This window comes from Rhinichthys klamathensis, unplaced genomic scaffold (genome assembly GCF_029890125.1).
Source record: "Rhinichthys klamathensis goyatoka isolate OS25496 unplaced genomic scaffold, OSU_Roscu_1.1 h1tg000292l_1, whole genome shotgun sequence".
NCBI lineage: Eukaryota > Metazoa > Chordata > Actinopteri > Cypriniformes > Leuciscidae > Rhinichthys > Rhinichthys klamathensis.
The window spans coordinates 59,700-84,464 of NW_026606811.1; the positions used below are offsets into that span (position 1 = coordinate 59,700).

Genomic DNA, 24,765 nt, shown 5'->3' on the forward strand with positions numbered 1-24,765 from the left:
CAGTCTCAGACTCACATTCTGACTAGAATCAGAGTATGACGACGTCAGGCTAATTGACTTCCATAATAGAAAAAAAAATACTATGGAAGTCAATGGCTACCGTCAACTTTCTGGTTACCAACATTCTTCAAAATATCTTCTTTTGTGTTCAGCAGAAGAAAGAAATTCATACAGGTTTGGAACAACTTGAGGGTGAGTAAATAATGACAGAATTTTTGGGTGAACTATCCCTTTAAGATGAGCTGTACGACACAAAACCATAATCATCTCTGAACAGGTTCTCCTACATAATCTTTCATCTACTTTCTTCTCAACACTTCAACCACTATGAGATCTAACTTGCACCGCAATGTTAAAGCCACATTCATCACACTAAATTCCTGTTGTGTAGGCATGAACGGAAGCCAAACTTCAGAAATAGGTATATCAGAAACAGCATGTTTGGTTTTAGACTGGCACAATATTTTCTATAAAAAAAAAGAAAAGGGAGAAAGAATCCAGTAGCAATACCACAACACACTAATATATTTCAGTACTCACTCAAATCTCTGAATAAAGACATTTGTGAGATAGAGGACAGAAACGTAGAATACAGACACAAGGAGTAAGAGGTAGAATAAATGATAGTTCTTGATAAGAAACTTAGATTAAAAAAGTGAGCAAAAAGTCTTCACTGACATTGCATTATAGCAAACAAAATGACCTCATGATTTGTGCACTTCCAGTTTTTTACCACATAAAACTCCCTTTGAGACTCCAAGATTTTGAAGGACACGGAGGTAATTTGAAGTCAGTATGCTTCCACACATTAAAAACAAACAAATAAAAACAATCTCAGAAAACCACAGCAAAATATATATTACTTTATTTCGCTTAAATGGAAATGCCACGTTTAAGCTAAGGGAGAGAAAATGATAAAGCCAAAGATAAAGGGTGAAGGAGTAAATAGTGGACAGAGACATGGAATAGTTAAGAGCTTCACAAACTCACATTGCCACACCTAACTGAGAGGTGGAGTGTACATTCATGTGATGTGTTGTCTCCGTTCCAGCCCTGTGAGATCAGTTTGTATTCCAAGCATCAGTTTGTATGGAAGAGGACACAGAGTGGCCACTGGAACTGATATTCTCTGATGAGGTACCAGAGGTATGCAGGAATACCCATGCACAGTCAACATGAGTTTCTCTCTTAGTCTCTGTAAGGTGGAAGGGAACACACGAGGATGCATCCTTAGCGTTTCAGTAGTGGACTGCCCCGATCTTGTCCTTTCTGCAAAGCCTGAAGAACCTAGAGGAACAAACGAGGGGAAAAAAGACTAGTTGAGTCCCATCAGATTAAACATTTTTAAATAAAACTAAAATACATTTCAGAAAGTATTCAGACTCTTTCATTTAGCCCATTCGTTTCTTTTTATATACGTTTTAAAATGTTAAATAAACTTTTTAAAAGCATTTTTTTTTTTGCATAAGGCTGCAACATAAAATGTGAAAAAAGGAAGGGTCTGAATACTTCCTGAACTCACTGTATAATCCGTTCAAAAGTCTGGTGTCATTAAGATTTTTTTTTTAAAAGAAATACTTTTATTCAGCAAGGACAAATTAAAGCTGCAGTCCGCAATTTTTCCTCTTTGTCGCCATCTCTGTTCGAAATCTGCAATTGCAGTTATTCGCGGAATTATCAACTTTACGTGAGTTGTACTTTGACACAGCACAGCGCGGATGAACACAATGTTTGAGGAGACTGTGAGGCTGTCAGTCACCACGCTAGTGTGGATACTGGCATTCAGAATCACAGATTATTCTTTTTGGAAGTATGACCAACATAATAATTTTCACCGAAAAATGTCATCTGAACAAGTAAAAAACATCCACTTTTGTTCTGGTTCTGACATTGCAGTAAATCGCGCTGATTAAATCTAACAATCGCTTATCATATCACGCAAAACCGTGCAAATTATACTTTGTTCTCAAATTGTTAAAGGGGTGGTTGATTATGATTTCACTTTTCTAACTTTAGTTAGTGTGTAATGTTGCTCTTTGAGCATAAACAACATCTGCAAAGTTACAACGCTCAAAGTTCAAAGCAAAGGGAGATATTTGCTTTTAAAGAAATCGCTTTTTAAGGACTACAATAAATGGCTGGTAGAAACTACACGAGCTTCGGACTGCAGCTTTAAATTGATCAAAAGCGAAAGTAAAAGGCATACGCAGTGAAACAAATATTCCAATTTCAAATAAATACTGTTACTTTGAACTTTCTATTCATCAAAATATCCTGAAAGATGTTTCAATATTTTCACAAAAATATTAAGCAGCACAACATCAATTTAACAAGTCAGAAATCAGAAATGTTTCTTGAGCAGCAAATAAGCATATTATAATGATTTCTGAAGGATCATGAGACACTGAAGACTGGAGTAATGATACTAAAAATTCCACTTTACCATCACAGGAATAAATTACATTATAAAATATATTTTAATAGAAAACAGTTACTTTAAATTGTAAAATTTTCACAATATTATTGTTTTTACTGTATTTTGATCAATTAAATGCAGCATCGGGAAGCATAAGAGACTTTTTTCAAAAGCATAAAAAAAAAACTTACAGACCCCAAACGTTTGAATGGTAGTACTGTATATATCATTCTGCATAATTCAGTGTATATGTAATCATTTCAATGCATGTGACGGGTTTATGTGTGATTGTTTAGAAAAAGATGCGCACCTGTGGCCATTTCTTGTTCTTGCTGTTCATGTTGATGGTGGTGATGCTGGAGAAGATCTCCTCAGCAGAGAGACAGTCCGGCAGGCGTGTCAGGAACTGAGCAATGTGGATGAAGTCCATGTGTGTGAGGATATCCTCATAAAGATGCAGGATACCCAGAGCAGTGCGGAAGAGAAATTCCTCACCATCACGACAGAACACGTCCCACACACGACACGCAATGTCCAGTGGGAGTGATTTACTGTACAAGGTGAAGATCCTACACAGACAAAAAAAAGCAGACCTCTTGATAAATAAATCTATACCTCACAAGACTCAGGGGTACGTTTATGAACTGAACTTTTCAAGAAACAAAGTAACTCACCAGTCAATTAAATAAATATCAGAGGACAGACTGTTATTTTTGAAATGTGCAAAAAGCTTTGGTAGATTTTCTTCAAAGAACACTTCAAATGCTGCAAAGTATGTCAACATCTAGGGAAGATAAAAAAAAAGGAGCATATGATGAGTCTTGACTAATTACGATCTTATTGATTGCACATCTTAAAAACCTGCTCATAAAACTCACAAGGCTGTGGTCCACTCTGTAGAAAGCCATTTGACAAGGCTTGTTCAACAAATTGGCAAATGCAATGAAGGCATCAGCAGTGTTCATGTTGAGAATCAACACTGCTGCTATAAAGGACATTCCTTGCACCTACACAAGAAAACAGATGGGGAACAAAATGACAAATACATAACAGACATGTTTGAGGATTTATCTCTAAAGTCAACATGAAACAGAATAGTCTTCTCTTCCCTATTGTGACATAAGTGAAGTGGCTTCTCGAACATGAAAACAAAAAAAATGTAGGGTGAGAATTTGTCCCTTTTGTCCATTGGGAATTGATTGGATCGTTGTAGCTTGCTATTGCTGTGATCTCATGCGAGTAGATTAAAGATTACGAGTGTACATGAATTAAAAAAAAAAGATAAATTATAATAGATACTGCAATATTCCATTAAAAAAACTAGAATTGTCCATTTGGATTTCATTGTGACTTTAATGCTGAGCTGATAAATGAGTGATGTTTATCAGCTCAAAAATAGAATCTACTCTTAATTTAAAAAAACAAAAAAACAAAAACAAAAAACACGTGTTACCCCATAAATGTCAGATGAGTGCCACCTTTCTATATTCAAACTGATAACAAGCATAGACGCAGAGTAACCACACTGTTCCCTGATAACATTCTTGTTCAACAGGTATGTGTTGTTCAAAGGGTAAAATGAAAATGATTAATAAAGCCAAGTTTTTTTTCTCAAAAGATTCTTAATGCAGAAGTACTAAACTAGGCAGCTAAATTATATTACAGATATTCTCATTTAAATTGTTGCATCATACCAGTGGAGCTGTTTTTGGGAGTGTGACAGAAAAGCTATTCTTAATTTTTAAGTTTTTACAATGTGACCTTTACACCCAGCTCCTATGTGGAGGTGTAAGTGCAAGAGCACTTTGGCCAAACAAATGATATTGTGGTGCAGTGAGCAGGATGTAGAAGGGCTGTGCAGCACACATTGCTGTGGCGTTCTCAAATGCGCAGCAGAATAAGGTCTAGGACTCTACGAAAAATGTGCGTAATAGCTGGAACAATATTGCTCATCATACCCCAGCAAACCAGCTGTACAACACAACATCTATGTCAGTTTCTGTTTTACTCTATAAAGATGTCTTTATATGAGTCAATACTCAAGCAAACTAAGGTTAAGATAGTCAGAGAGGGGTTTTGCTTGTAAACAGTGCAGTGGTGCATGCATTGGTGGTTTTAAAAACTAGACATTACTTGAGTAAAACAAGACGGGTACTTACATATCCCACATCGGGACGATAGCAAGTGTAAGCTCCCAGAATGCTGTGCAATACATCATGGTATGGGCCTCCCTGAAAATAAATGCAAAATCAAACAAAAAAATATGATACAATCTAGGGCTGTCAAATGATTAATCGTGATTAATCACATCCAAAATAAAAGTTTTTTTTACATAATATATGTGGGTGCACTGTGTATAATTATTTTGTGTATATATACACACACATGCAAGTATATTTAGGAAAATGTTTTTATTTATATATAAAATATTTATATTTATATATAATATACATTACATATAAATCTATATACAGTATATACATGAAAATATTTCTTAAATATATACAAGCATGTGTGTGTATTTATATATATAAAATAATTATACACAGTGCACCCACATATATTATGTAAAAAAAACTTTTATTTTGGATATGATTAATCACGATTAATCATTTGACAGCCCTAATACAATCATCAGCAGATGATATAAAACACCAGAAACAGCAATGCAACCTACCTGTTGGAATATACAGAGACTGGGAAAGGTTCTGGAAATGTCTAACTTGATCAGTTCTAGACTGGCCTCTCGATCAGCATGAGACAAGCCTGTATCTAAAAATTAAGCAATTATTAGTTACATGAAAGCAAAGGAGTTCAACAGAAAGAAGAGATTCTGATAAACGACAAAATAATGGACGAAATAGCATAAAAGAGGATAATAAAGATTGCTTTATATGAGGTTAAAGTCCCCGTGAACCGGAAGTTGCAAACGACTTTTCTCCAGTGTTGTGACGTATTTCCGAGAGAAACGGAATACTAAATGAGGCAAAATAGTGGGCGTGGCTTTTTTTCCCAACTAGCACCTGATTGGATCTAGAAAAGTAGGTGTTTTCATTCAGCCTGTCTACTGTCAGTTGGAGGGGCGTGGTTACGGATGTTAAGCAGACACCCAAACCGTCAAACCTACGTCATCAGGGAAGGTCCTCCAATGCAGAGGGGAGGGGAAATTTCAGATTTTGATTAAAGATTACGAAGCCAAACATTTGTTTTGTGTGGATTGACTTGCATGGATGAATTGTTCACCACAAAACGATCAATTTAGGCAAACAAAGTAAGTATGCTCAATTTTGAATTCATGGGGACTTTAAAAGAAGCAATTCCAGCAAAAGTGCAAGGAGAGAAACGAAGCTTAAATAATGGAAAACTAAAAAAGAAAAAGAAAAATTCATAACAATCACCTTCACTCTCTGTTTCTGCAGCAGCCGTCGGGGCTACAAAGGCATTCCACTTTTCCTTAGCTCTTGCCAAACAGATGTCATACAGCTCTATTTAAAACACATACACATGCAGAAAAAAATATGTGTTATTTAAATGTTAATGTTAATATGAAATCATTATTTGCTTTCTAATTAGACCCCCTAGTCAAGTCAATTCACATTTATTTATATAGTGCTTTTTACGATATAGATTGTTTCAAAGCAGATTTACAGAGATAACAGGAACATAATGCAACAAAGTTTGTTTCCAGAAGAAAAAGGCGTCACAGTCCAGCTTAAGTAAGTTCAGTGATGTTTCAGTTTTGTTGTAAAAAAGTTATTAATTTAGTTCATTTATATATACTGTATTTAGCCGCTCTGGAGAAAACCGTGATGTCATCGTCCAGCCCTAGTGATAGAGTAAGGTTATTACAAATCAAATTTGCTCTTAAAGATCTAAGACTAGAAGAGTGTTTCTGATTTCTGAGTGTTTATTGACTAAATATAAAAAAAGTAAGTGCATTGTTTAAATACAGGGAATGTATAAACAATAAATGTAAAACTAAGTTATCATAACATAACTACCCCGCTTGTAAACCTGTCCTCATCAAGAATCATTTGCTATTCAACATTATAGCTCCTAAACTTTCTTTATTTCCACACTTACATTACAACAGATGACTGTTGCAAAAAACAAAACAAAAAAAACATTACAACCACAACACAGTTTCAGTGTAAAGTTCTCACAGTGAACATCCACAAAAGCATTGTTACTACTGCTTGGATTACCATATGACATCAATACAGCATTCAAATAAATTGATTTGCAAATTTATGGTATAAATTACGCATGCAATGGGTTTTTGTTAACGGGGCAATTGTAATGTGGGAGAAAAGTTTCAAATGAAAGACTAATCAAACCACAGGATGCTGCTTGTGAAATACCATGAAAACAAAAGCAATACAAAGAAGGGCTGCACGATTTTTGAAGAAAATACAATATTAAATAATGTGATATTCAATATGTGCTACAATAATACTTTAAGTGTGTAAAATAAATTTAAATGTGATATAACCAACATACATGTTTTTTTTTTGTGAGAAGAAAGCATCCCTACAACTTCTGAAATTGAACAGCAGTGGATTAATGTAGCATCACATAAAAAGTAAGTGTCATTTTAACGTCAGTGTAAACCAGGTGGTTTTCAGGTAGGCTACATTAGGCTTATTTAACAACATAAATTGAATAATCATATCTAAAAACAAAAGACTGCATAGTCTTCACTGTATGAATTAAATATAAACTGATTCTTATTAAAGCTACAAAAGTTATCCCATCAAGAGCAGCAAGTAATTTTCTCTTGGTCTTTTGTTGTTTGATTATTTGATAGCCGTGGGAACGTATTTTGATTTCAATTATGTTGGTCAGTGAAAACATTGGAAAACTTTTCTTTGTACTTTTGTCAGCTAAAAAAAGGTTCAAGAGAATTAACAAATCACAAATGTCTATGTTTAATAGGCCTATAAACAAATTTGACATTGTACTACTTTATTGTTGATGTGTTTTCATTAATAATAATGAACTACAAACTAAGTATTCGTTTTAAATTAAGGGGATAATCCAAAGACCTTTCATTTATTTGTGTTACAAAGCGGGCATACCATGTCATCAGTCTTATTTGTTTTGTTAATAAAAGTTCTCTGTTTAACATAAGCAAGTTTGCAATTGTACTATTTTATTGTTGTTGTGTTTTTTCATTAAGAGTACTACTGAAGTAAGCATTAATTTTGTTCCAAGAAAAGGAAATATCTAACACTCAATTTTTTTTTATTTTTTTATTTTTTCTTGAGCTGTACGCCAGGGGGTGCTGCAGCACCCTTCCCGCGGTACTGCAGGCTGCTGTCACTTTAAGAGCTGCACCGATCCAAAGTACTGTTACATGCGCTCTTCCTTTCTCAACTATTTACTCCACTTAAGACATAGCTGACTGTGTTGACATGAATACTCACCAAGACAGGCATTTTGACATAGTTTTGTGTGTATTTGGTCATATAAACTGTAGAAGAGAACTGAATTAGGGATCACACTCTGTCTGATAGGCGGCTTCTAGGGCTGCATGACTAATTACAATTTCCATGTAATCGCACTTAAATCAAGATGGCTTATCGCGATTTTGAAATCGCAAAGGCTGCGATTATTTTGTATGCAGAGCTTGTCAATGATGTATGGCTCTGTAAACGCTGCTCCATCTGAAAGCACTGTGAGTTTGAATCACTTATAACATGCATTTGAAAAAGCAACACGCGTCAAACAGCTTTCCAAACATGAGAAGCATTTAATAACCTCTTGTCCAACAAAAGACAACATTTAATAACACGCTTTTACTCCAAACTCACTTCATAACGACAGTTGAGCATCCTTCTGTGAAATGATGTGGCTTCTTACACAGAATAAGACAGTTGTGTGTTTATTGGTCATGTTTAATCAATCAAAGCATCTCAATCTCCTGTTTATTCAGCTACAGCGATAGGAATTTCCTGGAATGACGGGCATTATCTACGTCTGTGGCGGGGCATATTTGGCATGTCTGCACGAGAGCGCCCTGTGGTGTTCAGATGGAGCAGCATATTTACTACCGATCAGGTGCACTGCACTGACAAGCTGCGCATAAAATAATAGCAGCCTTTGCCAAATCGCGTGCGGTTTTTAGTGCGATTAATTGTGCAGCCCCAGCGGCTTCCTACACGCATGAGTACTTTGCTTATAGCGCTTAACGTTAAGCATGAAACACGTATGTAACAGTCATGTATCCAGTCTATTCTCTGCAGTCTGCATCGACCTAAAGCTTAGACTTTTCATCATCTTTTGAAGTATTAAAATCATTCAGTATTTGTAAGCCATTGCGATATGCATATCGTGACATGTACATTTGCGATATTTCGCAGTTTGCATTTTTTTTTTTACATTTGCAGCCCTAATGCAAAGCGATTTATATAATAACCCACAAAATACACATTTAAAAAAAACTTTTATATTTAGTATTCTTTTTCATTCATAAATTAAAAAATGAATCCAAAGTGATTGTCCAAAGTGTAAAAGTCTTTTTAGTCTTTTCCTGTATGTGCTTACACTCACCTAGTTATTAGGAACACCATATTAGGAACACCATACTAATACTGTGTTTGACCCCCTTTCGCATTCAGAACTGCCTTAATTCTACGTGGCATTGATTCAACAAGGTGCTGAAAGCATTCTTTAGAAATGTTGGCCCATATTGATAGGATAGCATCTTGCAGTTGATGGAGATTTGTGGGATGCACATCCAGGGCACGAAGCTCCCGTTCCACCACATCCCAAAGATGCTCTATTGGGTTGAGATCTGGTGACTGTGGGGGCCATTTTAGTACAGTGAACTCATTGTCATGTTCAAGAAACCAATTTGAAATGATTCGAGCTTTGTGACATGGTGCATTATCCTGCTGGAAGTAGCCATCAGAGGATGGGTACACGGTGGCCATAAAGGGATGGACATGGTCAGAAACAATGCTCAGGTAGGCCGTGGCATTTAAACGATGCCCAATTGGCACTAAGGGGCCTAAAGTGTGCCAAGAAAACATCCCCCACACCATTACACCACCACCACCAGCCTGTACAGTGGTAACAAGGCATGATGGATCCATGTTCTCATTCTGTTTACGCCAAATTCTGACTCTACCATCTGAATGTCTCAACAGAAATCGAGACTCATCAGACCAGGCAACATTTTTCCAGTCTTCAACTGTCCAATTTTGGTGAGCTCTTGCAAATTGTGGCCTCTTTTTCCTATTTGTAGTGGAGATGAGTGGTACCCGGTGGGGTCTTCTGCTGTTGTAGCCCATCCGCCTCAAGGTTGTGTGTGTTGTGGCTTCACAAATGCTTTGCTGCATACATCGGTTGTAACGAGTGGTTATTTCAGTCAAAGTTGCTCTTCTATCAGCTTGAATCAGTCGGCCCATTCTCCTCTGACCTCTAGCATCAACACGGCATTTTCGCCCACAGGACTGCCGCATACTGGATGTTTTTCCCTTTTCACACCATTCTTTGTAAACCCTAGAAATGGTTGTGCGTGAAAATCCCAGTAACTGAGCAGATTGTGAAATACTCAGACCGGCCCGTCTGGCACCAACAACCATGCCACGCTCAAAATTGCTTAAATCACCTTTCTTTCCCATTCTGACATTCAGTTTGGAGTTCAGGAGATTGTCTTGACCAGGACCACACCCCTAAATGCATTGAAGCAACTGCCATGTGATTGGTTGATTAGATAATTGCATTAATGAGAAATTGAACAGGTGTTCCTAATAATTCTTTAGGTGAGTGTATATGTGGTATGCATGGGTTTTGTGTGTAAAAACATAATATACACAAATATAAAACACACATTCATACCATCTGTGATGTTCAGGTCATTTCCTATCGCTAGACTCCAGACTTTGCCCCTCACACTTGGTGGCAGACCTTGCCACCATAAATCTCTCACCCGCCTAGATGAACACCTGACATGGTGAAAAGAAAGACAGAGTGAAACAAGTTATTTCTCTTCAGATAGTTGTGTATATATCGTGACTGTTTCTCTGAGCACATTTTTAATTCTTACATTGTTTATTTCATTTTTGGACTTTTAGACATTTTAATGTTTTATTTATAGGGACAGAAGAGAGATGATAGGATTTAATAAGGATAAGAACTGGAGCTGAAAATGTTGCAAGCCAAATTGAAACTCACATAGCTTGCATAAGCACCTAAACTCAAAATATCAGCACAAAATATCATGTACTAACTTCTAATCCATGTCTCTCACTAATCTTACATTGGACAATACACCTCTTGCCAAAGATTACTATTTTTAGAATGTTTTTTGGCTACTCAATCTATTGACTGTTATTTAATTATATGGGATATCAAGAAGTGACATTTGTTTGTGTGGCTATAGACTGCGTCAATGAATTTTGTGTGCTGACTCACATGCTTTGCCAGTTGGGTAATATCTCCTGACTCCAGGTAAGCGCAGCATTGCCGATGCTTTCCTCTAGTTTACACCTGTCCTCTAGCTGTTTTTTCCGTTTCTGGGCCTCTTTCAGCTCTGCACAGAGAAACAGAGAAACACACACACACACGCACGCACACGCACAGTGTGTGTGTGAGAGAGAGAGAATGGCAATGAAATGGAAATCTGTCTCTTTTACAACAGCGCCCTCTAGAGCACACAAAACTAAAGACAAACAATCAAACTGTCAAGTTCAGATCCAACTTTTCGCAACATCTGCCAGTGATGAACTGAGAATATTTACTGGCCATAAATATTTCTTACCAGTCATGAAACAGTATTTTTTTTAATCATTATGGTGTGTTATGTGTTGTTGCATGCATATTATCCATGGACCCTGCGCTCACATATACAACAAACACATGCATGAAAAGAAAGTCACCTCTCTTCTTGGCCTGAGCCACCATCTCCTCATATTCTTGTCTGTGTTTCTGGGCTTCTTCCTCAGGCTTTGCGGGAAGATTCCTACACAATAGATACAAAATAACTGTCAATTCACTTTTACATTACTGCCTGTGAGAGTCACATTCGGTCAAACTTTACATCTGTAACTCGCTTCTTGATCTTGATTATCCCTATGCTTTAATACATACTAGTATGCAACATTAAATGGTGCTCATGTCTGTGAATGGTACAACGTTGCATTGAAGATAGAGGTGATTTCATTTTGTTTTAGGAGAGTGCTATGCAGGGGCGTTTCCTCCGAGGAGGCAAGGGAGGCAGTGTCTCCTCAAAACTAGATGAGAAAATAATTGATATTGCAAAAATAAAACAATGCAAACATTAGAGACACAAGTGACTTTTACACTTTTTAATGTAAAGTAACATTGCCCAACAGCGACACCCTCAGGTAAAGTTACAGTGGGAGGCTTCCCAATTGACTTAAAACAGAAACTTACCCATATTCAACATTTCATTCAGTAACATTAGGCCATTTTGATTTATATGCTGTTTATAGTTAGCATTATTTTTCATATGTATCTGCTTACAATATGAGATCTCTCGTTTCTGCTTCTTCTTTGCCTGTGTTTTTTTGATATGGAGATACTGTACTCGTTTAGGAGATGAGTAATAGCCCCCCCCCCTCCTTATAATAGTGATAACGAGGAAAGCCGTAAAAACTCGTCATTGGCAGGGAAGCGTTTTCTCATAAATGTAGCAAGTAAACAATTCAGCCATTTAAATATCACCACTTTATATCGCTTCAAAATCAAACTTGAATTGGCCTGAAAACATGATGACTGTGGGGGTTTTAGTGAGCAATCAGCTTAGTGAAATTAAAGGTACTTCTTCATGTCCATGCCTGTGACCAGTGTGTACAAGCTTGATGACTGCTGAAAATAAGTTGACTATTAAAAAGAAAAGTTGAACATTAGTTTGCAAATAATATTGTTTAAATTGTTACTGTCTTTAGTTACAATTTTGGAATAAATGTTTTTTTTTAAATGCTTAAAAACACCAACTTGATTTATACTTGGTTTTAATAAATAGATTATAAATTACATTTATACAAATTACAAATAAAATTATATTTGGTCTTTCTTTTTTATGCAATGTTTATTTAACTAGGAAAATTAAGTGTAACAGGGACATACATTTACATTTGATATATATATAAAAAGTGAGGACTTTTAAAACATTTTAAAACACCACTGCATACCACTGATGGTACCTCTAAATTCTTTTTTTTTCTTTTACCGATAATACAGGAATAAGAAGTTTGAGGATAGGAGGGTATAAAATGTAACACATTTACAGAGACATAGGCACACACAAAAACACTCACGCTGGACGGTTCTCCAGTATAAGGGCTGTGGTTGAAAGTGGCTCAAAGTCCAGGTTCTTTCTTACGTTCTTCTTGGGAGATGTGGAATTGCTTGTGTGTCCACTCCTGCTTTCATATTCCTGTAAAAATAGATAGATTAATTAATTAATAGCATACCTATAATAAATAATAATGTAGTTTTTAAAAATTTTGATAGTCACTTTTTTTTAACCAAAAAACAGTTAATGTAATTTGACAATGCATGATAATTAAGGCTGTTTTGAGGTCTATTAATTTTTTTTTGCAATGTGACATTATTTGTATGACAATAATGCACATTTTTTGCCATATTATCATTACTGTAATGTTGAGTTTTTTGTAATTCTCCTTATTCTCAATAAAAAGTCTAATTTAGCTCTAATTAATGTAACCATTTTTTGTATTTTATTGAAATCTGCATAAAAGAAAACCAATAGAACAAATACTAAGAGTTTTTGTTTTTGTTTATGGTAACAAGGCTTAACCACCCTAAAATTATAATTAAATAATACATTTCAAGGCTTTAGGCATGACACCTTGATGGAACTCATGCTGAAACATGTTAGAATGTTTTAACATCCAGCTTTTTTTGCCACACAATACTTTCTTCACAACCTGCACAGATGGAAGCAGAAGTTCTCAAACCAGCAGGAACTGAAAATAATAAATGTCTTAACAGAACACAATATGTCATGACGGGCCCAAATGAAATCAGAACAACTTGCTACTGTTACAGTACGAGTTTCCTTTACAAAGTTTCATGTCATACACTGTACACCCTGCCTGAATAGAAATCTGTGCAATCTTGCATTGCATCCATCTTTAAATTCTCTGATTTGGATGATATTCGGTCGAATTTGTATATCCAAACAAGTTGATAGAGGAATATGTTTTGTTTTATTTGTGCAGTCAGAAAGCACACACTATTGCACACTGAACTGAGTGAATATAAATATTTAATTTGCCCCCACACTGCACTTTCTCAGAGGTAACTAGACAAAATGACCTACATTCCAACTATGAGCCAAATAAGTTTAAGAAAAGGACATCAAGTAAGATTAGACGAAGAACTCTTAATTAGTTCTAAGAGTAAATGTGGGACAGCCAACAAAAAAAACAATGAAAATATAATTCACCAACACACACAAATGTGTTCACACATGAACACCAGGTACACCTACTACAACAGAATCTCTCTCGTTCCACGTCATTTCCTCCCCACAAATTCTTGTTTTTCTCTTTCTTCTCGTTCCCCTCACCTTTTCTTATTTATCTGACGGAAAACAATGAGGGGGAAAGAAAAAAATGAATAAGGCATGAACTCACCATGAACGCTGCAGTGCTGTTGAGACATTCAGAATCCAGCGTTTCAGACACTACACTCTACCATTGCAGTATTTTCCTAACTATAAGCTTTCTGCCTTGTAGACAGAAAGGCAAGGCACAGTAGCAGAGGAAGACCGCAAGGAATATGGGACACACCCTGAGAAACAGTAGCATGATACTTATGTGCTCCTGCTCCTCTGCTATTATTGCTGTCTCACTCCTGCTAAGTTACTTGACACTGTTTTTCCTCGCCCTCTTTCTCTCTATAACTCCGTCCAAACAAACATGCACCAAACTGGGAGGGCCTACATCAGAGGGACGCAGAGGATCTGATCTTGTCCCTTGCTCCTGTTGTGTCCATATGCGTGTGTGCATGCTAATGTTACTCGTCATCACAGCGCTGAGAGAGGATCCATGATTTACAGGCAGCCATACTAATTGATTCCAGCTATTAGGAGCATAGAGCTCTCTGCACTGCAGTTTTATACGATCAGTGCGCTCTGTGTTCCGCTGTGCATGCCTGAGTCATGTACAAAGATGATGCATAATCTGTTTTACTGTGTGTCATCAGTTCTCATGAGCTTCCACTGATTAAAATGAAATATAAAGAAACACATCCTAAACACATTGTCAGACAATCCCACAAATGTTTAGTCTGTTAAGACTTAACAAATAAAACAAGTAATGGTAGCAAGTAGAATACTGCAGTTTAAAGTCAGGACTAAAGCACATAATATTAAGTTCATCTTAACTCATCTCTTCCAAGGAGCCACTGCTAGAGAGCCTAAATAAAACAGCAACTCTAAACCAGTCACCCAATACCTCAATCTTCCATTACAGCTACAGAGAACAAAAACGAGAGATAAAGGCAGGAGTTGGAGGTGGGTGGAATCTAGATGGACACAGGGAGGCTGAATCACTGGGGTTCAAATTACCTATAGCACATTGCAGGCCTGTTGTTTCTCTGTACATAGGAAACAAAGCCCCATTCACAACAATGTCATAACAAGACTGCAATGTAAAGCCATTTGATTGATTCATGTGTAACAATTAAAAAAAAGACAAATCTAAACGAATATAGACAAATCCTAAAACATTTTTTTCACTGTTAAATTACTTTCTTTCAAGCAGAGAATATTTTAACTATTGGGATTGTTGTCCTGCCCTTACGCCGATGCACACATCATTAGAGAAGAGACTTTGCTGTGAGGGGGAGAGGAAGGTAAAGTTTTTGGCTGAAGACTACGATGCCACATGAATTAAAAAAAAAAAGCACTGATAAATAATTTTTAGTAAACACTACAATATTCCATACAAAAACTAAGAATTGTCAATTTTGATGGAGACTGAATTTTTATGGTGACTTTAATTCACATGTTGATACCCCCAAAACAGCTCAACCAATGGCGTGGGTTTGGGGCGGGACTACATCTGATCGGGGAAGGCTTTGGGAAACCAGTTTCATTCATTTTGCAAGTTTGTTTAAACTTTAAGCCAAAACATGAACAATACAGACACTAAGACATGACAAAGTATGAACACTACTTCTTGACCTTATTTTACATAGTTCATAAATGTGCATAAATACAAATTTTAGAAACCTCCCTTTGATTTAACTTAAATAAACATTGTTTTTGTAGCACTATATGACTTAATTGTTAAATTGTAAGTTACTGTAAATACTTTCCTCTCATACATTATAAACAAAAATCCACAATTAGAAACAGGACTATTTTCCTGGGTAAAGTGGCAACTTCACGTATTCTAAAGCATAGCTTGACAGTTAATAATTTCTTTAAGGGATGCCTATTAATATTTCACTTGTAAGTGCTATTTCTTGGTTAATATCTAATTCCATATTTGAAGCAGTCATGGGAGGAAAGTGTTACCCTGCACATTTTTACCATCAACGTTGCTAGGAGATGTATGACAAATTAAAACAATAAATTCTAAAAATTACTTAAAATAAATATGAAGCATGTCTGATGTCATCCAACTGGATGTAACCATAGACTCAAACTAAAAAATCTGCAGATTGGATGTGACTTTCAACAACTAATGTTGACTTCTTGAGACTGCAAATCGATGCAAAAATCTGGGCAAAAGATGTGTAGAGTATTCCAGGCTTTAGTTTAAAAGCAGCACCTCATATAACTTGCTTAATACTAAGAGATACTAAATATTCAAAATTAGCAGAGCCATGCTCAGTGAAGGGTACTTTTTACAAATTGAGTTTTTCAAACAATTTTTTCATAATTTCAGGTCAACCTTACTACATACAAAACCACCCAAAAAGCAAGTATTTTGTCTTTTAAAGCTGCAGTCCGCAGTTTTTCCTCTTTGTCGCCATCTCTGTTCGAAATCTGCAATTGCAGTCATTCGCGGAATTATCAACTTTATGTGAGTTGTACTTCGACACAGCACAGCGCGGATGAACACAATGTTTGAGGAGAGTGTGCAGCTGTCAGTCACCGCGCCGGTGTGGATACTGGCATTCAGAATCACAGATTATTCTTTTTGGAAGTATGACCAACAAAATAATTTTCTACGAAAAATGTCATCTGAACTAGTAAGAAACATCCACTTTTGTTCTGGTTCTGACATTGCAGTAAATTGCGCGGATTAAATCTAAAAATCGCTTATATCACGCAAAACCGTGCAAATTATACTTTTTTCTCAATTGTTATTGTTAACAACGTCAGCATTGTGTGACTACATGTAATGTCCTTCCGATATGTATCCTTGTTTTTGCATGGGTCCGGTTTCAGTCTCTTTTTTTCTGTAAGTTAGCCACTCCGAAGTCCGAACGAAGTCTTTTGCATTTTACAACGGGTGAATCTGTTGTCACTGGTGATTGTCGTTTGAACCTTTCTGGATCCGCCATCAAATTGATAAGTTTAATTATATCAAGTGCTGTGAGAAAAGGCTATAAATCTCCACCTCCAGCATCCTCACACGCAATATAGCTTATACTAGCCGAGACTCCTTCTTTATGAGTACAGATGTGACGTAATGACGCAAAGACATGCTCGAATCTCCCGCGGAAATCCACCAGTACCACTGGAATTAAAAACATTATTACAAGCTTACCGTTTTGAATCGAGCTAAGGCAAGCAGAGAGTTTTGAACACTGGCTGGTTATGTATTTTCTCAAATATGTATTTTGGATCATTTTTAACCCAAAAAAGCTACGGACTGCAGCTTTAAAGTCTTGTAAAAATGAGCAGGTGTGTAAAGTTAACGTACCTTTGGTATTTTCCTGGAGTCGTTGGTTGAAAATTCTTTATGTGGAACTTTACCAAACAGCTTCCACCCAGGCTCTCGCTGTCCTTCCAGTGCACCCGTGTCCTTCATCCTCTTAGCAAAAAGACTCCTTACAAATATAGAAAATAAATAACAGAACTGAGCAGTGAGCACTACTGAAAATGAACAAATTTGGCTCTATATTTTAAGCAATATGAACTCCATAAACTCCACATTTATTTAATTATAAAACGGTTAGTTCCAGTCCTTGATTCTGATTGGTCAATAGACCGCTTTTCCCGTGCCCTGACACGCTAGTCATTTGACAGTTGTGTCTTGTTGGTCTTGTTTCAGTCCTTTCAATATAAAAGTCTTCTCTACTGACTGACTCACTCATAAAGACAGTCTTTGCCGCCATCTAACGGCGAAATAATGCAACTTCTGCTGCTGTTCACAGTCAGGGACTTTTTTTTTTTCAGCGGAAGGAAGGCTTAGTGATTTTATTTCATGAAAGTTCCATTGATACATGTTTTTTGGCTTTAATATTTGTATTGTGTGGTAACCGTTTTATAAAAAGGTACTCAAGGCTAGTGCTGTATCGTGAATAAGTCACGACTGAAGGGGTTGCAAGCACTCTGCGACACACTTCAGCCGTGACTTATTCACGATACAGCACAGCCTCTCGTACCTTATTGCTTACGTATAGCACTTTTCATTGAATACTGCACTATAGTGGCGAGTAAGGGAGAAGGACAAATATTTGAGCTGTTTTAAGATATCTATTGAGAGCTTCAAGACAGTCCACCACATCACAAGTGATGAAAGGGCAGGTAATTCTGAGACATGGGTCATAAGAAACACAAGCATACTCTACAATTGGAAGTTCAGATAGAAAGGGATGTTGACAAGAATTTGGCATGTACACATAAGTACACTCAGAGTGTTTTTGTTGGCAGTTCCACTAAAGGCTTTTCCCTCTGTAAACATTTACAAAATCAGCAAGTGTATGATGCCTAGTGTTTTAAAATCTGTTCAGGTTTGAAAAGTTGTGTGTATTCCAGTCTTAAGGAAACACCACTTGCAGCAATTGCAGTATTTCAACTTGTGCTGTAGGTGTTGATATACTAAAAAAAAGGCTGAATCTCGAAAGAAAAACTGAAAAAAATACTTTTAGGGTGCTACCCCTTGACAAATCACAGAAGTCAATGATAAAAAGAGCTTAGATAGTGTGAAAAGTGAAAAGGTATCTACAACAAACAAACATCTATTGCCAAGAGTATTGTAAGATTTTCAAATGTACCTAAGAAAGATGCACACATGAAAAATAAAATGCAATCAAAAATTGTAAATTAGGAAAAAAGCTTTAAGCTTGTTGAATAATATTAATGCAACATTATTTGAAAGGCAACATTTGGATAAACTTGCACAGGCATATCATGATATTACTGAACCAATCTGGTTTCTTAGTGCGAGTTTAACAACATTACAAATGCAAATGCTACAATACCTGTGGAAGAAGTTGGCGAGAGGTCCCAGTCTCTTGGGCCTAGCCTCATGAGGCGTAGAGACCCCCACTGCCTGCCGTTGTGGGCTGCTCAGCTTGCCGTGTAGGTTAGTAGGGGGTGAGAGGGAATTATCAGAACGGTGCAACACATCATCATTCTCAAATGTAACAACGGCGCTGGACTCGGATGTAACCATGAAGTCTAGGAAGTCCTCATTACTGACTGACAATGTGGCAGAAAACTCAGTACTTAAACTGGACACACTGCACACTGAAATATCATCACTGCGGTTCAATGTACCCTTGCCTGCTGCACTGGAAAGCCCACTTGCACCGTAGAGACGTACCAAATCAAAGTCACAACGGGGGAAGGTGGAAGACTTGAGTAAGGAGCTATCTGAAATATCCAAGTTAAGTGTTGCTGGATTATCATCAAGTGGCGGTGGAACCACCAGCTCAGCTGTGTTGACCCGAGCATGAATGTGCTCAGGTGGGTTGATCTCAAGGGTGGGGATACCAGAGTCCTGAGAGGCCAGGCTACTGCGATCCTCATCACCTGCGCCGTTACATGGAGTGAATAATTTGCAGCCGAGTGAGACATGTGGGGGCTGAGAGCATGAGGGCATGAAATGGTTGACATGGTTTTGGGTGAGAGGCTTGGGGGCACTCCGCAAACACTGTGAAGACTTGATTATTGATGAGACCTGGGAATCTAGAAAGACAAATTACAAATGTTGATCAGTCCTTACAAGTAAAAAGCTAATATCTGTAAGCATCAAGTCATATGGGTGTTTCTTCCCTTTTAGAAAATAAACTGACATTTTTCTAAAGCTAACAGATGTAATTTCCATAAATAGGGTTTGATAGCATTCTGTGGTGGAAATTACAATTATCAAGACAAAGCAGTCAGCCATTTTCTTCATCATTCTAATTTTATAAAAGGCATTTTATGCATAGGGTTAGGGTTAGAGGCAGTTTGTGCAGAAAAAAAAATCCATCTCTACTTTTGACTTTACCCATCATCATATATTTCAAAGTCAACTGGAGAGAAATAATTCATAATCAAACTAAAAAAATAAATCAAACATATCTCTCTATCCATAACACCCTACATGGCATGAAAAAAATATAGAAAAACAAAAACGGTACTGGTAATTTTCAGCCAGGAAATCTTACAGACTTTTCCTTCAACCCCGAAACACAACACAATGCGTAAATTAAAATATGGGTAAAACACCTGTGAAATAATCCATCCAGAAAATTCCTTCATATTACCACAGTACATTGTACCCTATTTTTATATACTTTTGTACTGCAGATTTTCCATTGGGTGACAGGTCTGTGCTCTCAGCCCTCACTATAGGCTATTCCCCACATGTCAATGTTCCAGGTAAACATGTCCTGAAGAGTGATAAGACTCAATGTGTGTGGCTGGGTAAACACTTCTCTTAGTCTTGCCTGAGTAAAACAACAGTACAACAACCTTTATCCTCTTTTAGTCGTAACACACCGTTGACCAGCTTATCTCCACATAATAGAATGACATGAAAACTGTCCTGGAGTAGAGAAAGCAAGCTGAAACCAGATTAAAAATGTGACCCAAAGACCTGAGGAAACATCACGTCAACACTCCCTCAAACTATGAGACAGTTGTCCTCAAACGTCCTTGATAATCTACCGGACAATATCTTCCATCAAAATTTGACCAAAATAGCTCGTTGACTTAATGAGGATAGAGGATGAATGATTGGAGAGCGGAGGGCCTGAGGACAGCACAATAGCACATCAACAGCACATCAAAAACAAAGTGGAAAATAGAGCAACATCAGCTCACTATTTTGTTTGTCATGTTTATATTGTGCCTAATAAGGATGCAAAATATACAATGGGAGAGGCAACGAATAATACGAGCTCTACTGGTTCTTCTTCCCCAATTGAATATGGTTCAGTGTGCATCACAGGTGTGTGCAGCTGCACATCTACTGCAAAAGAAAAAAAAAGTGCAAATAATCTACAAGCCGATACTCGATTGTGGACAGAACATGCCTTAACAAAGCTGTGAAATCTTCAATTGAAAATGCAATCAGTAACTGCTGCATTTGACAGGACAATAATAGTTTAATTGCCCAACAATACACACCTTAAACAATAACAACGCTTTCAACGCTTTCAATGGTGACCCAGCCCACATATTTCTCACATACAAAGAATTATTTTTGGTCTTTGTGTTTTAAGGTTTCTGTGTTCCTGCAGTCACAGAGAAATAGCTAACTGATTTTGATTAAATTTCCGAATTAATAATTAGCTTTTTCAACCAAAATCATACAGTCATAGAGCAATGAAGTACCTCATGTGCTGTTAATGCTTGCAAAATGAGACTTGCTCTCTGATGCAATCTTTCATAAGGCAATCAGATCCGCTAAATTTCTCAAAAGCACCAAAGACAAACTGTTTTTTTTTTAAGGAACTGCAATTTCATGACAGAGATTATATGCTGACAAAAGTTAACGTCGGGCTACAACATTTTTATAACAATGAACAAAAGTATTTTGTGTTTAATGCTAATAAAAACAAGACAAGGACAATTTTTTTTTAGAATCTTCACTCATATTAGATTTCCATACGGTAATTTCACTCATTTTAATTAGGTATAGAGTTAATGTATATACAGTGTATATATACATACACAGTAAATAATAAACAAATTTTACATTTCATTGTCATTTGCGATGCTTCATGGGATTGTAGTTTATTCCCTCATTAAAGTGGTTACAGTCTTGTATACGGTGGCCGAGAGAGACAAAACGCAAAATGCTCACAAACGTGTCACTGCTTGATATACAACCACTGATGAACATTCGGTTTTGATGAGAGAGAAATAAAAATAAAAAAACGATACGAGTGCGGACTAGAACCCAGACCTCTGACACGCTTGGCAAAAGTTCTACCACTAGACCATTAAATAAACACAAGAATAGTTTGCGGATCTATGGATTTATTAATGTGAAAATTCTTGGCACTAACAATATATTTGTATATTATTAAATGACAAATAAGGCTAAACCCAATGTACTATAATTGATTTCTGGACATCGTAATGTTAGTGTACACATATATTGCACATATCTGATAGCAACCTCCACCTGGTTACATTTCAAGTGATGGCCTTGAAAATCAGTTTGACACTATCCTGTAGTCTCATTTCATTCTTTCATTGTTTTCTGGACATTGTAATGTTATTGTACACATATATTGTACATATCTGATAGCAACCTCCACCACCAATATCACAAGGTTTTCTATTTTTCTGGTAACATTTCAATTCATACTTTGCACGTGACGTCACAAGTACTGGCTGGCGGCAAGAACGTTGTTCTCTAGCAACGAAACCCAGTAAACTAATCAAGGATCTTGCCAGGACGTCACCAGTTTTACTATACAAAAGTTGGTGTTTTGAGGTTTGTGATATCTATGGTTTTCAATGAGAACCAGAGATGACCCAACAGTAGAGCTAGATTATTTACGGAGGAATTATTACTGCTCGATTATCTTAAAAAACCTTGTCTGCTTTACACAATTTAGATACCTTGGAGTTAATCCTATTTCTAGACCATAGTTATGCAGCTAGCTCGCTAACAGACTTGATAGCTACTAAAAGACCCATAAGACCTGGAACTACAGGACTCTACGTTGAAAATACCCGTTTGTTGCCCGCCAGCTATCCATGGTAGTCACGTGACTGCAAAGTATGAATTGATGACTCTGAAAATTAGTTTGACACTATCCTGTAGTCTCATTTCATTCTTTCATTGAGGTGCATGCTACATTAATTTGTCAATAATTTTTTTATGCTTTATCTTCTGTGTTTTAATACACATCTGAACATGTTAAACAGACAAATAAAAAATTCTGTGATATATAAACTTTCTTCATTTTTCTAAAGAACTTTTCGCTTATGCACAACATAAGCGTAATAATACTACCGTACTTATGCTGTTACCATTTTGACATTCAAGACCCTAAACAAACAGCTTGGAAAAGGATGTTGGGGGATGTACCGGTTACATACATAGGGCAACAAAGTTACTTTGAACTCACCATCGTTGTTCTGACAGTTTGTGTTGCTTTCACTGGACGTAAGCTCTGCTTCTGCCATGTTCCTGCTGCAGGTGAAGGGATGCGTGTGCGTCCATCACCCCCTCACCTTCACTCCAGAGTCCATACCCTCCAACAAACAATACATCAAATACTATTATTATTGCGATTATAATATCACACTGTCCGCTTAAGAACACTTCTACATTTTATTTATCATCTTATCTATAAAATGAACTCAAACCCACAACTTTTCTCATTGCTGCTGGTGCACATCACTCTTCCTCGGTTCGGGATACGTTCAATTTTTTACATTACGGCAGGTGACTGACTGAGCTCAAACTTTACTCAAACTTCTGCGCACGAGTAACGCTAACAGCGCTATAAAAGCTAATGAAAAGTATCTTACCTGTTGTGACGCTGCCACCGCCATTTTAAAACCTCCTCGCCGATATAAACGTGCCAGGAAAGCATACGAATCGATAAGTTCACCTGCCCTGACTGAATGAGGTGCAGGTCTGCCTCAAATAAAGTAAGAAAACTTGCTATTTCCACCTGTAGCAGTAATGTCGCGTTTCAGGGATACAAAACGTCATTTAAAGAGGGGCAGAGCGTTTTGAATCTGTTGGGACATAATGCGACAGTCAGTAAATCAGGAAGTGACCTTCAGTGCCCTATCAACACTGTACACACTGCGCGACGCGATAAAACTACAACGTTCCCATCTACGCAGCTGCTTACAGTGTTATAGCAATCTTCCATGAGTGATTATGGTTTTGTCGCCTCGCGTGAGGTTAAAGTTTGTTTATGCGTAGATACGGTTTAATGCTAGTTTTAATAAATCCAAGTAGGTGGTGTTTTATCAGTATCCAGTAGACAGACTGTTGCTATAGTAACTAAAACAACCCCCAAACCTGCATCAGGCTGATTAAAGTGAACGTCCCTCATTCCTCACACTAACTCTACAATGAAACGTCTGACCATTGGGTGGAAATAACAGTATTTCATCAGTTGTACTGACTAAATACTCTTTACTGTATCTAAAATACAGTTACTTCAGAAAGAATTAACAGTATTAGGAGCCCACCTGTTTGCTCGTAAATGCATTTAATGTTACTGACAGACCTTAAAATTTTACTTTCATTTCACCACTACCAGGTGACAACTTATGAATGAATACATCTGGAACATGCAATATTTGTAGCTGGATTTTATTGTTACTGGTACAGCGTACACTATAAACAGGAGCCCAGGCTGTACAGTGTGACACAGTGGAGAGGCCTCACATTTTAAAGTGAGTGGACCCTGGTAAAATAGACCAAAGCCTACTCTCAAATTACATAATTTTATAATACATTGGATACAATTATTGTGACAATTAAGATAAGTTAAATGTGATTTATTGTCAGCCAACAGTTTCATGAAAACAAAATCCATTCATAAATAAAATACTCAATAACAATTCACAGAATAAGAAAAATAAATGATAAATCATAGGCGGAGCGTTGCTGGGCAAGGTGGACTTAAGACTAGTGTGGAATTGTCTCAGTCAAACCACTGCCTACTGCTGCTTCTGATTGCTTTTAGAATGAAAACCTGCCCATAACTTCTGGTCTATGATAATTTTTTCGCCATAATAATAGCATATTGGCGATTTGGCAAAAGTCTCATTTGATTGAGTCGACCAGCCATCATTCTGAGTGGGCCAGTGCCACCCTGGCCCTTATGTAGCCTTGCCACTGTTGCACATGCTATGAAAAAATCTGTCTGTGTGATGAATGAATTTACCACAGTACGCATGTGATACAGTTTTTCCTGTGTGAGACAGACAATAGTATGAGACAGAGACACTTGTTCGAAGTAAGAGTTTGTTG

General features: G+C 37.0%; 1 protein-coding gene across 2 annotated transcripts; it reads right to left on the reverse strand.

Moving 5' to 3' along the window:
- Positions 1 to 843: 843 nt before the first annotated feature.
- Positions 844 to 23,706, reverse strand: tbc1d14 (TBC1 domain family, member 14). Of its 2 annotated transcripts, XM_056269890.1 has the most exons (15): positions 23,301 to 23,706; positions 22,895 to 23,021; positions 18,800 to 19,508; positions 17,296 to 17,422; positions 12,706 to 12,824; positions 11,302 to 11,384; positions 10,838 to 10,955; positions 10,262 to 10,368; positions 5,815 to 5,901; positions 5,094 to 5,188; positions 4,576 to 4,647; positions 3,295 to 3,423; positions 3,091 to 3,200; positions 2,727 to 2,985; positions 844 to 1,287 (listed from the first exon to the last, which is right to left on the reverse strand). In XM_056269890.1, exons 2-15 carry the CDS (start codon positions 22,950 to 22,952, stop codon positions 1,231 to 1,233), a joined length of 2,130 nt encoding a protein of 709 aa, XP_056125865.1. In that variant the 5' UTR covers positions 22,953 to 23,021; positions 23,301 to 23,706; the 3' UTR covers positions 844 to 1,230. The 2 variants fall into 2 exon arrangements, with proteins under 2 accessions (XP_056125865.1, XP_056125866.1); XM_056269891.1 differs by lacking the exons at positions 17,296 to 17,422; positions 18,800 to 19,508; positions 22,895 to 23,021; positions 23,301 to 23,706 and adding an exon at positions 14,050 to 14,460.
- Between the last annotated feature and the right edge of the window lie 1,059 nt (positions 23,707 to 24,765).

What these genes read in the sequence shown, in the direction of transcription:
- tbc1d14 (XM_056269890.1), bottom strand. Translation starts at nt 22,952, where the DNA reads ATGGCAGAAGCAGAGCTTACGTCCAGTGAAAGCAACACAAACTGTCAG. An exon ending in TGACCTGAACATCACAGATG is followed by an intron (nt 5,902 to 10,261) that starts GTATGAATGTGT and finishes TGTTTTAAATAG; the next exon opens with AGCTGTATGACATCTGTTTG. An exon ending in TGCAGAAACAGAGAGTGAAG is followed by an intron (nt 5,189 to 5,814) that starts GTGATTGTTATG and finishes CTTAATTTTTAG; the next exon opens with ATACAGGCTTGTCTCATGCT.